This window comes from Crocodylus porosus, unplaced genomic scaffold (assembly GCF_001723895.1).
Source record: "Crocodylus porosus isolate Cpor-Errol unplaced genomic scaffold, CroPor_comp1, whole genome shotgun sequence".
Taxonomy (NCBI): Eukaryota; Metazoa; Chordata; order Crocodylia; family Crocodylidae; genus Crocodylus; species Crocodylus porosus.
Window position 1 is genome coordinate 7,111,352 of NW_017728931.1, and position 14,150 is coordinate 7,125,501.

A 14,150-nucleotide genomic window follows, 5' to 3' on the forward strand; every position below is an offset into this window, starting at 1 on the left:
AGTACCTGGGGAGTTGGATGTTAGGCAGGTTATAATGTGTCATAAATCCAATGTCTGTATTTAGTCCATGAGTTTTAGTATCCAGGAGGCTGATGAAGTGGAGTTCGTTGACTGGTCTGTGAAAGGGGTTTTGTAAATTTCCCTTTGAGGATTAGAACTGAGAGATTGGAGAGCAAGAAAGGTTTTCTTGTGAGAAATGTGCCCCCACAGGTCATTGGGTATTCTTGACTTTGATACATTTCCAGTGCGCATTCATTCTGGTGCGCGGTTGTTGTTTGGTCTCTCCTACGTATTTTCCATCAGGGCATTTGGTGCATTGGATGAGATACAGGCATACCTCGTTTTATTGCACTTCGCTTATTGCGCTTGGCAGATATTGCGCTTTTACAAATTTAAGGTTTGTGGCAACCCTGTGTCAAGCAAGTCTATCGGCGCCATTTTTCCATCAGCGCCATTCGGCTCAGATGATGGTTAGCATTTTTTAGCAAGAAAGTATTTTTTAATTAAGGTATGTACATTGTTTTTTAGGCATAATGCTATTGCACACTTAATAGACTACAGTATAGTGTAAACATAACTTTTATATGCACTGGGAAACCAAAAAATTTGCGTGACATGCTTTATTGCGATATTCACTTTATTGCGGTGGTCTGGAACCGAACCCGCAATATCTCCGAGGTATGCCTGTATATTACATTTCTGGAGGTGCAGCTGTAAGATCCAGGAATGCTGATGGTTCTGTTGTGCAGGGGTGGTGGAAATATGTTGGCAGGTTTTACATTTATTGCCATGGTAATGTCTGGATCTATTCGGTGTGTTTGGGGTTGTATCTATTTGGTGTGTTTGGGGCTGTAGGAAGCTTGCTTCTTTCTGGTAATGATGGTAGCAAGGTTCGGTGCTTGTTTGAAGGCTGGGATGAGTGGTTCTGGGAAGATATCTTTAAGAATTGGGTTGTCTTTTAGTATGGGTTGCAATTGTTTGAGGATTTTCTATATAGGTTCCAGGGCAGGGTGGTATGTCATAACCAGTGGCGTATGATTCATTCGTTTTTCCTTCTGTACCATAGCAGTTCTTCACATGGTATCCGGGCAGCTCTTTCAATTGTGTGATCTGTCTCTCGTCAATCATATTTCTGAGGATGTCAAAAATGGAAGTTGCTCTGTGTTTGTATTTTGTAAATAATGCAAATCCTAGGATACCAGTCCTAGTATAGTGTTGTAGGATTCTACTCTCCCAGTTCACAAATTTACATGAATAGTACATTTACCTTGACCCTTTGCTATTTAATGCACTTCTCCATTTTATTAACTTTAATAATTTCATCCATATAGAGAGATCATTAGTCAGGTTAGTCTGAAATCAGGCAGAAGGTAAGGTAAGAAGTTGGCACTTCTAGAGACTTAAGTGGTTCAGAAAGGCATGAGCTTTTGTAGGCAACAGCCTACTTTTAGATATTATATCCACATATAGGGAGTCCATACTGTGATCTTATGAAACTGTTAAAGGTTTTTTGAGTATTGTTAATGGTAGTCTACATTACTATCTTTTTTTTAGGATACAGTCTATTCTGTGAGTGTAGGACTGTGCTTTTACCATTCTTTAATTTTTTTCTTCTAGCTCTTCTGATTGAAGAAAATTCTACAAGGTTGTGTCTGCTTGCTTTTGTTCCCACTGAAAAAGTCCAGTAATGGGAACACTAGTGCAGGGCTTAACTTGCTTGTCTGTGTCAAAGGCACACTGCTAGATAGCCTTGTCATGAGTAGGTTTGGACAACAGAGTGTTTAAAAAACAGAAGGAACTGCTAGCACCATCTCTACGTTGACACTCCATTGTTGCTGTCAATTGGAGCTTAATTGGACCTTCAGAATCTAATGATGCATATTTAATGTCAGCATGAACTATTTTGTTGTGATCCTGCTTACATGCTTATCCTACAAATTCACTCTGTTCCCACATACCAAAAACCATAGCTGTTTCTACCCATTTATATAAAACATGTGAAACAAACAAACGTTTTAATATTTTCCTCTAAAGATTTTTGCCATATGATGCAGGAAAATGTAGATGCAGTAGAAAATAATAGTACCATCAGGAAAAATAATGCAGTTTTTTTTATTAACTTGATTTATGTTTAATTTGGTTCAAAATGTGTTTGTTTTATAGTCTTTTAAGCTGCTACAGAATCATCAGTCTGCCACACTGTAGTAATATAGAGCACAAGAGAGCACATTTGCATGTGGTCCTGGTTGTACAAGAGTTTTTGCAAGATAATGATACAATGCACAGAATTTTGTTTAATATCTGTGTTGTGGGCTCAAATCTTCCATGCTTGTTCATAACTTTAAAGTGATTTTGTTTTCAAAAGCTTGAACATAATAGTTTAGCTGTTTTAAAGACCAATGTATTTGGAAAGATTCTTGCAATTTAAAAACACTAAGTTTTGAACATCTTTTATGCTTCTGGAATGAGATAAAAACTTTGGGCATTTATACACATAATGCCTGGAGGGAGGTGGGAAGGCTTTAGTTAGAGTGGCTCCAAGAGCCACTCTGAAGCTCCTGGAGCATCTCAATCCCTGTTCTGAAAAATGGTGGCAAAGGGCACTTTTAACTAAATCTTGTCGAATGAACTTTAGTTTAAAGTGCCCCTGCCACCATTTTTCAGCATGGGGACACTGATGCACGAAATGCTAGAGTCTGCTCTGATGCACTGTAATTAGCATGTCAGAGCAGCCTCACTTCACATTTAGAGGTGCCCTGTGGTTTTAGCAGGATCGTTGTTCCTCCATCACAGGGTGTGCCTTGAGTGGATTGATGAAAATAAGTAATTATTTGAAATATTTATGAGGACTTTTTTTGGGCGGTGGGTTGTTTTGTTTTAAGTATATCATATGTGTACTCCATTTATCAATATGCCAGAAGTCTGTTGGCACTGCATAGGTTTGTATGCAAATTTAAACTGAAATATCCATGCAAAAGTGACTTCTGGACAGCTTAGTTTCTGCCTGGTTTCAGAATGGGACTTTCCTCATCTACTTTGCAGTTCATTTCAGATGGCATCTTTGATTCAGGGTTAGAATCTCTACTCCGGAAGGAATTCTCCATAATTATCTGCCTCCATATCTATACAGATAGAATCATAAAAAACTGGGCTAAAAGGGATTTCATGAAGTCATCTAGTCCAACCTGCTCAAGCCAGGATTACCCTTGACTAAAGCCATCCATATTTGTGTAACCTGCTCTTAAGAACTTTTAAGGATGGATATTCCACAACTTCTCTGGGTAGCCAGTTCCAACGTTTATTTACCCTCATGGCAAGAAAACTGTTCCTAATATCCAACCTAAATTTCCCTTGCTGCAATTTTAAGATCATTGATCCTTGTCCTGTCTACCGAAGCCACAGAGAATAACTTATCACCATCCCCTTAGAACCACCCTTCAGGTATTTGAAGACTATTAACCTCTTCAGGGATATGGGAGACTCCTGTTCTAAAGTCTGTCTCTTGCTAGGTCTGGGCTGCCTCCATTTTCCAGACTTAAATGTTTGTATGTGTCCACAGTGGTCTCACATATGTAGCTGTATGTGCAACCTCCTGTATCCTTAATCTGTGCACACCCATTTATACTGTATGGGTGAGAGACTTGCTGCCTGCATGTAAGTGATATTATTGGTAGTTATACAGCTAAAAAACTTCTATTTAGATATAACAAAGGGAAGAAGAATTCTACCCTTAGTTTCTCCCGTCCTAAGGAGATGAATATTTTCCATTGAAACGAAAATCTATCATCACAGCATTATCATCTCAATATTTTGCATCTTTCAGAGGCTTGTAATTGGAGTGTGTGACTGAAGATACCATAGCTTCAGGAAAAATGTTAAATATGTGGCATGCACCTTTGTTTGGTGTTCCAGGTAGATTTTTCTAAAGACTCTAGTTTTCTCCTTTGAGAAAAGAGATTTTTTTTGACATTCAAGAATATTTTACTAGACTTCCAAAGAACACAATTATTCAGTCATAAAAGTCTACTTCAGTTAAGCCACTCTCATCAAGGAGGGGAGTGAAAGTAGCCATAATATTGTGCTATATATAATTGGGATAATCAGGATAATACAACTGGGAATTGAAGAAGTTGATGTTTGTAGCATTAGGCAGGGCAACAAATGTGCTGGCTTTAAAGTGCTAGGTCAAGGGTTGCAAGATTCCAGGGGGAAATCAAGGGGCCAGGAACCTTGTGCCACTTGTCCACCAGCCCACTGTTGGCGTCAGGAGGTTGACATGAGCTGTCGCAGTCCTGATGCCAACGATCAGCTGACTGTTAGGTTCAGGACCCAGGGCTGCCTAGTACCCATTCTGACAGTCATCTGATTATCAGGATGTGCCACACATTCACTTAAGTCAAACAAACCATCCACAGAGTTGTTCTATATTAACTTTGTGGCTGGTTGGCCATTTTATGATGCCATAAATTGGCTGAACGTGTCATGGTAGTAATTGTGCTCGGGCCCTTTCGAACCTTTTGTCTCATTTACTGAACTTCATCCATCCATCTGTCCAGTGCACTGAATATAGCTGTTATTTATGCCAAATGCATGCATTTGTTCTCCTCTACAAAATTGTTGAAAAGTAATTGTCTTTGCTTTTAACAATTCTGTTCGGACTTGCATTTAATTACACTGCAATAAATATAAGATGCTACTGTCATTTGCAAAAGCTGTATGTATGTATGTATCTCAGATATTTTGTCATGATATTGAAAATAAATTGGTTTCCAGCTATGAATATTTGTCCATTAATGCAAAAGGCCATTTTCCTAGGGAAAACCACCTTTTACAAACTGGACTAGTGTTAGTTTGATGTGCCAGATAGTTAACTATTTGAATAGAAAATCTCTAGCATTGCTTGTTCTGCAGAAGAGAATCTGCTGATGTTTTCATTTTTGTGGAGATGTTCTTTATGTTCTGGGGCCCCATACAGCATAGACTTGAATGGTAATTGCAGTTATGAATGTAAGCCTAAATATTGCTGAATGCTCATATAAAAGGAATATTTTATTTCATTTCATTTTAGAAGGAATCTTCCATTGTTTCTTACGTAGCACTGAGATTGGAGTAGACAGCTCAGGACAAAGAAACTGTATGTTTAATAACTGATGCTTTAACCTTGTGTGTCATTCCTTTTTGCAGACAGTCATAGATGCCAATATTTTCCCAGCCCTTATAAATATTTTGCAAACAGCTGAATTTCGGACAAGAAAAGAAGCGGCTTGGGCAATCACAAATGCAACATCTGGAGGCTCTGCTGAACAGATTAAGTAGGTGGAAATGGAAGTTGTTCTAAATGTTTGAATTAACTTAATGCTTATGTGTAAAGTACGACACTAGTTGCTGAAGAGCTGGAAAGCCTTTACCTTGAGTATAGGTACAGTCCAGTCAGGCCCAGTTTCTTAAATTTTCCCTGTGGGTGAGAGGCCCTAGAATCCAGGAGTGCCTTAGTCACTGAGTGATGGGATGAGAGAGAGAGAGAAAGAGATGGATCTGTGTGCCTACTACCTTTCTGGTCCTAACTCTAGGTCTGACATTCATGGATTTGGCCAACTCTCTTTCTGGGCATCTGAGAATGCTGTATGTGTCCACAAAGGGCATGCATATGTGGTATGGCTGTTACTGTGCATGCCCAGTCTGTGTGACTGCATAGTCACACAGCCAACTGTGTACATGGTATGCCACCAGGAATAGCATACTAGCCTTACATAAGTGGCATTTTTGGCACATATACAACAAGGATAAAACATTATATAAACAACCAGATCTGGACACCTAGATGACCCGGAAGGGAGTGGACTTTCATTGCTCATTGTTTTGATTCATAGTCCTCTACAAACTGCTAGGCCATGCAACTTCATATAGTATGCAAATGACTAATCTAAATTACTGACCATGCTGTATGTGGTGTTTTGCAGGTATTTAGTAGAACTGGGATGTATCAAACCACTCTGTGACCTTCTTACAGTAATGGATTCAAAGATTGTTCAGGTGGCATTGAATGGTCTGGAGAACATCCTCAGACTTGGAGAGCAGGAATCTAGACGCAGTGGTGCTGGCATTAATCCTTATTGTGCTCTTATTGAAGAAGCATACGGTAAGGGCAAAGTATCTGTGGAGGTCAGGTTAGATGTGCAGTAATTGGGAACCCTTTAATATACAGCAGCTCAGGATTGGTGCTTTAAACTTCCTGGTCATCTTTCTGCCCTTTTGTTCCCTGAAGGATGCCCATGCCCACCCACCAACATACACCATCTGCTGAGTTAGCACTGCCCATGTTTGACGTAGAGGTTGATCGTATCCTTTTTTTTTATGACAAGCTTTGGTAATGTCCCTCAGCTTTAGTAGTCTTCCTCCTCAGTAGATGCAGCTCAAGATAGAGGACTCATTTACTTTAATCTCCCTCTTTCCTTGTTTGCCTGAATACTGCAGACAACAACTCCCTGCCTTACTTATTTCATAGTTCAGCTCTGTTGTTCTCACTTGGGGATCCTAGTAGGCTTTGGTACCACATCATGATGCTTCAGTAACAACTATGTAGATTCACTGTATCTGTACGTTCTCCTCTGGTTCTGCAGTCTTCCCGCTGTGGGAACCTGGTGTTCAGATCCAGCTATCTTGGGTTCTATTGTGCTATCTATCTAGTTTTCCATTCTAATAGCTTTCCTCAAGTCAGGAAAATGATTGCTTATTGTGGATTTGCTAGGTTGTGCCACATACCAGTTTCACTGTTGTCACTGGAGAATTTTGGCTCAACTGGAATATAGTGAAAAATATAGAGGATTCTGTGGGCCTCATGTACCATGAGCCTTTGCTTGGGCAGGACAAGATATCCTTTTCTTAATTGCTGAATTGCTTAGGGTGAACAGTTGGGCACTGCTTACCTCCCTGTCATATTTGAGAAGCTGACACATTTAAGTGAGGTCCTGGTATGCTTCCTCCATCTGTTTTGGGAAGACATCCCCTCTTCTAGTTGCTGTTATAACTTGGTTCAGTCAAACATCTAAACAGAGAGAGGATTTTCCTTACGGGATAGAGATCTCACCCTGGTCCTTCTAGGGGTTTGATCCTGTTGTGAAGCTCATGGACAAAGTGACAAACACCTTAGATAGCTTGGAAAGTCAAAGAAATTCTGCCACATTACCTGAAAGGATCACTGTCATTCTGCCTGGAACCCACTTCCAGCAGATGATCCTCCTTTAATGTCTTCTTTAACAGTTTGTAAAATATAGTGTTGCTCACAGTGGCAATAATTTCTAATAGGATCAGTTTGAGCAATTAGGAGGTGTGGGTTGGAGATGGGTGGGAAGCAAGCCACTTACCTTCTCATGCAGAGGTTGCTGCTGCCTAAGTACAAGCTCTCCAGACATGAGTGGGAGCTGTTAACACAAGCTCTCTGGCACTGCCATTTTGGCATCCTCTAGGATTTTGAAAAGGGGGTGCAAGTGGTATGGAGCATCATCAAACATAATATGGTACATATTTTTCTCCACTTCAGTTTAAGATTAAAGCAAAAACTTTACACACCTTTATTGGAATGTGTTCTAACTTGCTTATGTATTAAGTTTAAAAAACAACACCCCCCATCCCCCCAAACTAGGGAAAAAAATAGTCCAAAGGTGGTGTTTTGGTAGTCCTGCAGTCATTTATATTTAAATCTACATCTCATTCATAATTGTAAAACAAAATCTAGCCTTCTTGAGCATCTTGACAGTGCATCTAATACTTCCCTGTCAGTCATTCACACAGCTAAATTAATGTTTCCTTGAGTTAATAATACCACCTCTGAGTAAGATTTTGAGCTAGAACTGAAAACAGTCTTTGGGGCTGAGAAGCAGAAGAGAGAGATTACCAGAAATAGCAAACAGACAGCAAAATTGCAGAAGAAAGATTCCATTGATTTAATGGAACATCAAGACCATTAAAAAGGAGAGAGGGCCATTAGCACCTGTACAGTGAAGAAAGAGTAGCAGGAATCAGGCACATTTATGAGCCATGAAATCTGTTGATTTCCATACTGTTGTCTGATTAGAAATGCTGCATCTCCTGGGTAGCTGGTTTTAAAATGTGAGTGGAGCAGGAATCCAAAGGGGATACAACTGCACCCCTGGATCCACCGCTGCTCATATTGCTAGTACCCCATTTCTCTCACTTTGCCACCCAAGTTGCCTTGCTGCATACAGGTCAAATATGTCCCTTAATCCCGCTAAACCAACCTGAAGGGTATCTTACATTTTTCTTTCTTTCTATATTAGTACTGTTCTGAGTGGTTTCAGTGCAGCCCATCCCTGTCTCAAATGCTGGTTGCCAGCTGGCATTTTAGCATATGCTCTTTCACTGCCTCTGCTTAGTAAATGCTTAATCCTACAAGAGAGGAGTTTTGAAAGTAAAGGAGATGGTGAACATACTACTTCTCTAAATGAAAAGTGTGAAGCACTACCACGTTTGTAGTGGTAGTGCAATCCTCTAAGCCCCTGCTATATCTCTAAGGTTATAAGTAAGATTCCACAGCGAGCTCTATCAGATGCTGCAAAAAGATGCAGCAGCATGGATTTGGATATCTGGCCCTTGTCGTTAGCCAAGAGGTCATCCTTCTATCTGTGCCCTCAGTCTGTTTTTTTCACATTTCCCAGTCAGACTTCAGACCAGGATATGTGCAGGGTGTTTGTCAGTTTGTAGGTGAAATTGGAGGCAGTCTTTTCTGAGTTCCTTGGTTAGGTTTCTTCTTCTTATAATATGTAAGTATTTGGTGGTGGTCATGGTAAAAACACCAAGATAGGTAAATAATGAGAAATTCCTTTTTCCAGATTCACAGTGAATGCCTGCTTTGGGTTAGCCTGACTACTTTCAGGAATCCTGCTGGCTCAAACTTAAAGTTAATGAGAGTAAAAACGATTTGGAGATTAGACGGGGCATTTGACAGTCCAGAACTTCCTCCTGCACATTGTTATCCCAAATGATAATTTTTAAGATGATAATACTAGAAAGCTGAAGGTCACCAAGTTATCTCTTTTGGGTTCATGCAGTAATGAAAGGCTACACACAAGAAGGCTGTCAGAATTCAGTGCTTATGACTTAATTCCATTACCAAAACCTAGATTTCATTACTTCAGTATCCCTGCTTACTAAGCTACTGCATTTCAGTGTATTTTAAAAAATCTCTTCCTGGCTACCAAGTCTTATGTTGTTATGTCTGTTTGGTCTACACATGCAAAAAGCCTGTTTGTAGTAGGTCAGCTGTACTATTTACATATACTAACTCGTCTGTCAAACAGAAACATGCTCTTGACACAGTGTAATCATGAAAAGATTTTAAGGCCTTGTTCTCCAGACCTTCATAGTTTCTCCCTGTGATTTGCTTGTGTAGTGGGAAATGAAGTTGACAGAGAAATCCAAACGGTAGTCTACTATTTATTTCCGTGAGCCTCTGGCCAAAAATAAGACCTATTTTTGCTGCTTTGTTTGGTGGGGCAGGAGTTTGCCAGGGCAGGAGGGGGTGGAACCTCTGCCATGGAGCCTGGTCTTTTTGGAGGTGAAGGCAGGTTGTAATAGACTTGATGTTTCTAGTGGGCTGAGAGGGGGAGAGAGATGTTTGCCTCACTAAAACTGTATTACTTGTGATCTGCTTCCTTCTGTAGGTCTTGATAAGATTGAATTCTTGCAGAGCCATGAGAACCAAGAAATCTATCAGAAGGCTTTTGATCTGATTGAGCACTACTTTGGGACGGAGGATGAGGACAGCAGCATTGCTCCGCAAGTTGATCTCAGCCAGCAGCAGTACATCTTCCAGCAATGCGAGGCTCCCATGGAAGGCTTTCAGCTTTGAGGTGCCCCCATGCTGTGTGCTCCACTATCCAGTCAGTCCTACTTTTGAGCCTCAAGCCATCCATGGAGTGATTCTCTCAATGTTTTCCATAACCCTGTCTGTGCTCATTTGCTTGCCTTGTGCACATGCTGTTACACGCATCTGGAAAACCTTTGGTGCTCTGTGGCAAGATGCCCCTTTGGCACGGGCTGACCAGAATGGTTCGCCTCTAGGCTCTGGACCTCTCCACTTTGATCTTTGTGGAGTTGGGACAGCTATATGTGCGTTTGGATACTACCCTTTCCTACTCAAGAAGAATAATCCCTTCTCCACTAGCCCCTACGCTCCTGGCATCCAATATAGGCTGCCTTTTCTCTTGTATTTGCAGTTGTGTGCCTGTATTCCAGGGAGTTATTTAGACTTGCTATCCCTCTCTAGTTGAGTTATTTTTCCATGCTCTTCCTTGGGTGCCTCTTTGGATGGCTTTGTGAGATGCATTCAGTCCTGACATTCAGCATATCTGATTACTTCGCTGTATGTCAGCCTGGCTTTAGGCATATAGAGTGTGTCACAGATATTGGAATAACTTCTATATTCCCTGTAATTACAGGCACCAATGGACATGCTATCTAGTTATTAGAAACACTGAACACAACTGGAGCTCCCCCTTTACAAAATTTGAGTTCCCAAGCTGGACTGCAGACCATTTCAGAGATATGGATAGTTTCTCATTTCCCCTCCATCCATAAAGGATATATGAGTAGGTCAGTCTTATCACCTCCCCAGAACAACTTTCCTGACTCAATGGAGAAAATCAAGCCCTCCCGCTCCCCATCCCTAATACTGTGCGATTTCAAAATGGTCTCTTTATTAGTTGTACCTTCCCTGTTTTCATAGGGAAACTAATTATCTGGTCATCCTTAGCATTGTGAAGCTGATAATTCACTTTTTACATTTTTTATACAGCTCGACTGGAACAGGTTTCTCTTCTGTAACATACCTTTTGATGAAATAGCTTAATGTGCTAAACTGTCACTGGAAGGAGGGCACTGTAGAGTAAGCTCTCATGACTGTTTTCATCCTCATGCAGTAGAGCTTCCCCTCCAGTCCAGCCCCCAAAAAGAATCCTGCTGATCAACCCTTTGTTTAACCAGTATAAAGACACTACATTTAAAAAGAATATGAATATTCTTCCCAGCATTCTCCTATTCCTGCCCTTCCATTTTTACCTCACTACTCACATGATCCCAGATGACTTAGCTTGGAACAAGCGGTTCCCACAAGCTATATCTCTAAGGATTGCTAAATGCATGACAGTTGTCCTGTGCAGCTGTAGACTGCGCCTTTGCTAGCAGCATGTTCTTAGCTCTGCAGCCTCCTTGGATTCCAGGCATCTGAAGGCAAAAGCCAATCACTTCTCACTCAAGTTAAGCTGACATCAGTATAATCTTCATGTCACATAAGAGATGCCACATCACTGAAGGTCATTATTCCATTTCTGTGAATTCAGTGGATTCTCCAAGCTATCTGCTCTTTCTGCATTGGAATACATTCTTTCAAGACATTTGGGATCTTTGGCACTCCTATTTACCCCAATATAAACATTTCAAAAGTTGCCATTGCTGCGGTATCATGCATCTGTGTGGTAGATTCTATTGACAGAACTGTCTGTAAGATCTTCCTCGTGACTTCATTCACTGACAAGCCACTGCAAAAACAACCCACAGGATGCACATTCAAACAAAATCACATGATGTACCACTGCAAGAAGCTAGGTCACAGCCTAAACATCAGTTCTGTGTGGACAGTACTTTAAATATAATCTTCATTTTGTGTTTGTACTTCAGGATGGAGACTCTGACCTGTGTGGCCATTGCAGCAGCCATTGACTGTCTCCCTAGCTAACTCTGTTGGCCTCTGCCCTCCATGTTACTTCCTCTAGTGCTGCTTTGTGCTGAAGGAACATTTAGTTTACTGCACTTGACCTGTAAATGGACTTCAGTTCTTTGAAATTTTAGGGTTTAAATTTGGAAGTTAATTTAAAAACAACAACAGGAAAACCCTCAATGTTGCCTTTACATCACATACAACTAACTGTGTTTATCTTTATTGAAGAGTGATAGAAGCACTGATTTAGTAGCAAAATCTTGTTTTAGCTCTTGGATTTCTTGTGCTGGATTTTTTTACGTGTAAATTTCCAATAACGTCATTTCTATAAGATTTGTTTAAAATCATGTACCTTTTATTGGATGGTATAAAAATGCTACATATTTTGTAAACAAATCTAGGCAAAGTGTGTGTATATATATTCTGTATATTCATATATGTATATTCTGTGTATATATACAAAAATGTATATATACATACATATATATATGTATATATATATACACACACACACACACACACACACACACACACAGACATGCACACACACACGCATGTGTGTGTATATATGTATATATATATATATATTAGTGTTTCCTTTCCCACGCTAGTGAAAAATGTGGTGCATTGGCATTCTCTCCCTCTAGGATATAACGACAGTTGCCTCTAAATGAGTGAATTAAAACAAACTCCATTTAAACTGAATGGTGTGCCTTTCTGTGTAAAGAGCCTGGCCAGCATTTGTTACTTTTGCCAGTGAATATGTTAAACCAGAGCAGATAAGTATAAGACTTTAAACTTTATATCTTTACTTAGGGTGTTTGATTTGGTTAATGCAGGTAATAGTGTTGTTGTTTTACTTATACTTATGTAAGGCATTTGACTGGTACTACATCATATTTTGACTGAAAATCAGAACAAAACCAAATCTATATGGCACACATTAAATGGATTAAAATCTGGCTAACTGATAGGTCTCAATCTAATTGTGAGGGGGTATCATCAAGTGAGTGTTTCCATTGAGTTCTTGTAAGGATCAGTTATTCTTCCTGTGGTATTTGACATTTTTCTTAATGACCTGGAAGAAAACAAAATGTCTGTTGATTCAGGTTTTCACCTGATACAATGGTTGAGGGAGTGATAGATATTGAAGACAATAGATTGCTCACAGAGCGACCTGGATCACTTGGTAAATAGGGTGCAAACACAATATATATGTATCAGTAAAACAAAATGCAAGGCTGGTTACTTAGGTAAAAGTATTCAAGCTATGCTTACAGAATCAGGTATCTCTAGTCCAGAAAGCTGTAGATCTGGAACTTGGGGCCCAAGGTCACTTGAACCAGAGCTTCTGGTGAGATTCCCTGGCCAAAAGGGCTAATGTGGCCTTAAGGTGTTTTAACTGGGGAAATCTTGAGTAGAAGTAGGGTGGTTACATAGTCCCTGTGTTTATCACCAGTGTCCAGTTTTCATGTCATTAGTTCAACAAAGATGTTGAAAAATTGAGGGGGTTCAAATGAGAATGAGAGAATGATTAGAGAATTTGAAAAACATTTCTTGTAGTGAAAGTCTTAAGGAGCTTACCAGTGCTGCTGTGCTATCAGCACTAACAATACAGGTGTACGAGGCTTACTTTCTAGCATTGGATTTATCATACTCAGAATTTCAAGGGGTTCTAAGAACAGCAGTTCTAGGGCCACATCTGACCTTTAGCTATCCTACTTCTTTTTTGCACTGAGACAGAAGGCAGGGTAGATTTTCATTGTATAAACTAACAAAATCAGAGATGCTTACAAAACCTGTTGCAGCAGCTTGCTTCATCAGATGTGAAAGAGTTGCAGAAAGCAGAGCTTCTAAATAGAAAGCAGTGATTAGACTACAAAGGGCAGGGAAGGAGGAAAAAGGAGGGGGCACTGCTGGCAGAGGTAAAGTTGAAAAATGAGAACAAAACAAAGCAGCTAACCCATTGAGGAACAGGGGTTATAAAAACTAATCCAAGTAATAAGATAAGAATTGGTAGTCTCAGTTGAACCATACCAAGGTTTGTCCTCTTGGGACCAGCACAGGGTACTGTCAGCACACTAACAGTTGATATTGAGGGTCCTGCTTACCACCACTGCCAGTTTTGGTAGTAGGACAGAAAGTCTTCTTTCCCTCCTTTCATATACTTGAGAGGATGGTAAGTGAGGACCACTCTAGTTGCCATGTATATAGGACTCATTCCATGGCTGTACTAGGCAGCACTGCTCAAGTCATCAGTTTTGCATTAGCATATAGCTGAGGGGTGTGCAAAATGTGGCCCGCCAGGCCATTCCATTTGGCCCGCGGAGCCCCTAAAAAAATTTAGAAAATTAATATTTATCTGCCCCTGGCTGCCTGTCATGCGGGCCTCAATGGCTTACCAAAACTCAGTAAG

The 14,150-nt window shown here is 40.3% G+C and overlaps 1 protein-coding gene across 1 annotated transcript in view; it reads left to right on the plus strand.

Moving 5' to 3' along the window:
* KPNA1 (karyopherin subunit alpha 1) overlaps nucleotides 1-12,009 on the plus strand; it is a 60,339-nt gene extending 48,330 nt beyond the window's left edge. Inside the window, exons 11-13 of the mRNA XM_019544124.1 lie at nucleotides 5,185-5,312; nucleotides 5,961-6,139; nucleotides 9,681-12,009. Of these exons, the coding sequence (XP_019399669.1) occupies nucleotides 5,185-5,312; nucleotides 5,961-6,139; nucleotides 9,681-9,868 (495 nt within the window). The 3' untranslated portion in view covers nucleotides 9,869-12,009. The remainder of the gene's footprint in view (nucleotides 1-5,184; nucleotides 5,313-5,960; nucleotides 6,140-9,680) is intronic.
* The last annotated feature ends 2,141 nt before the right edge of the window (nucleotides 12,010-14,150 follow it).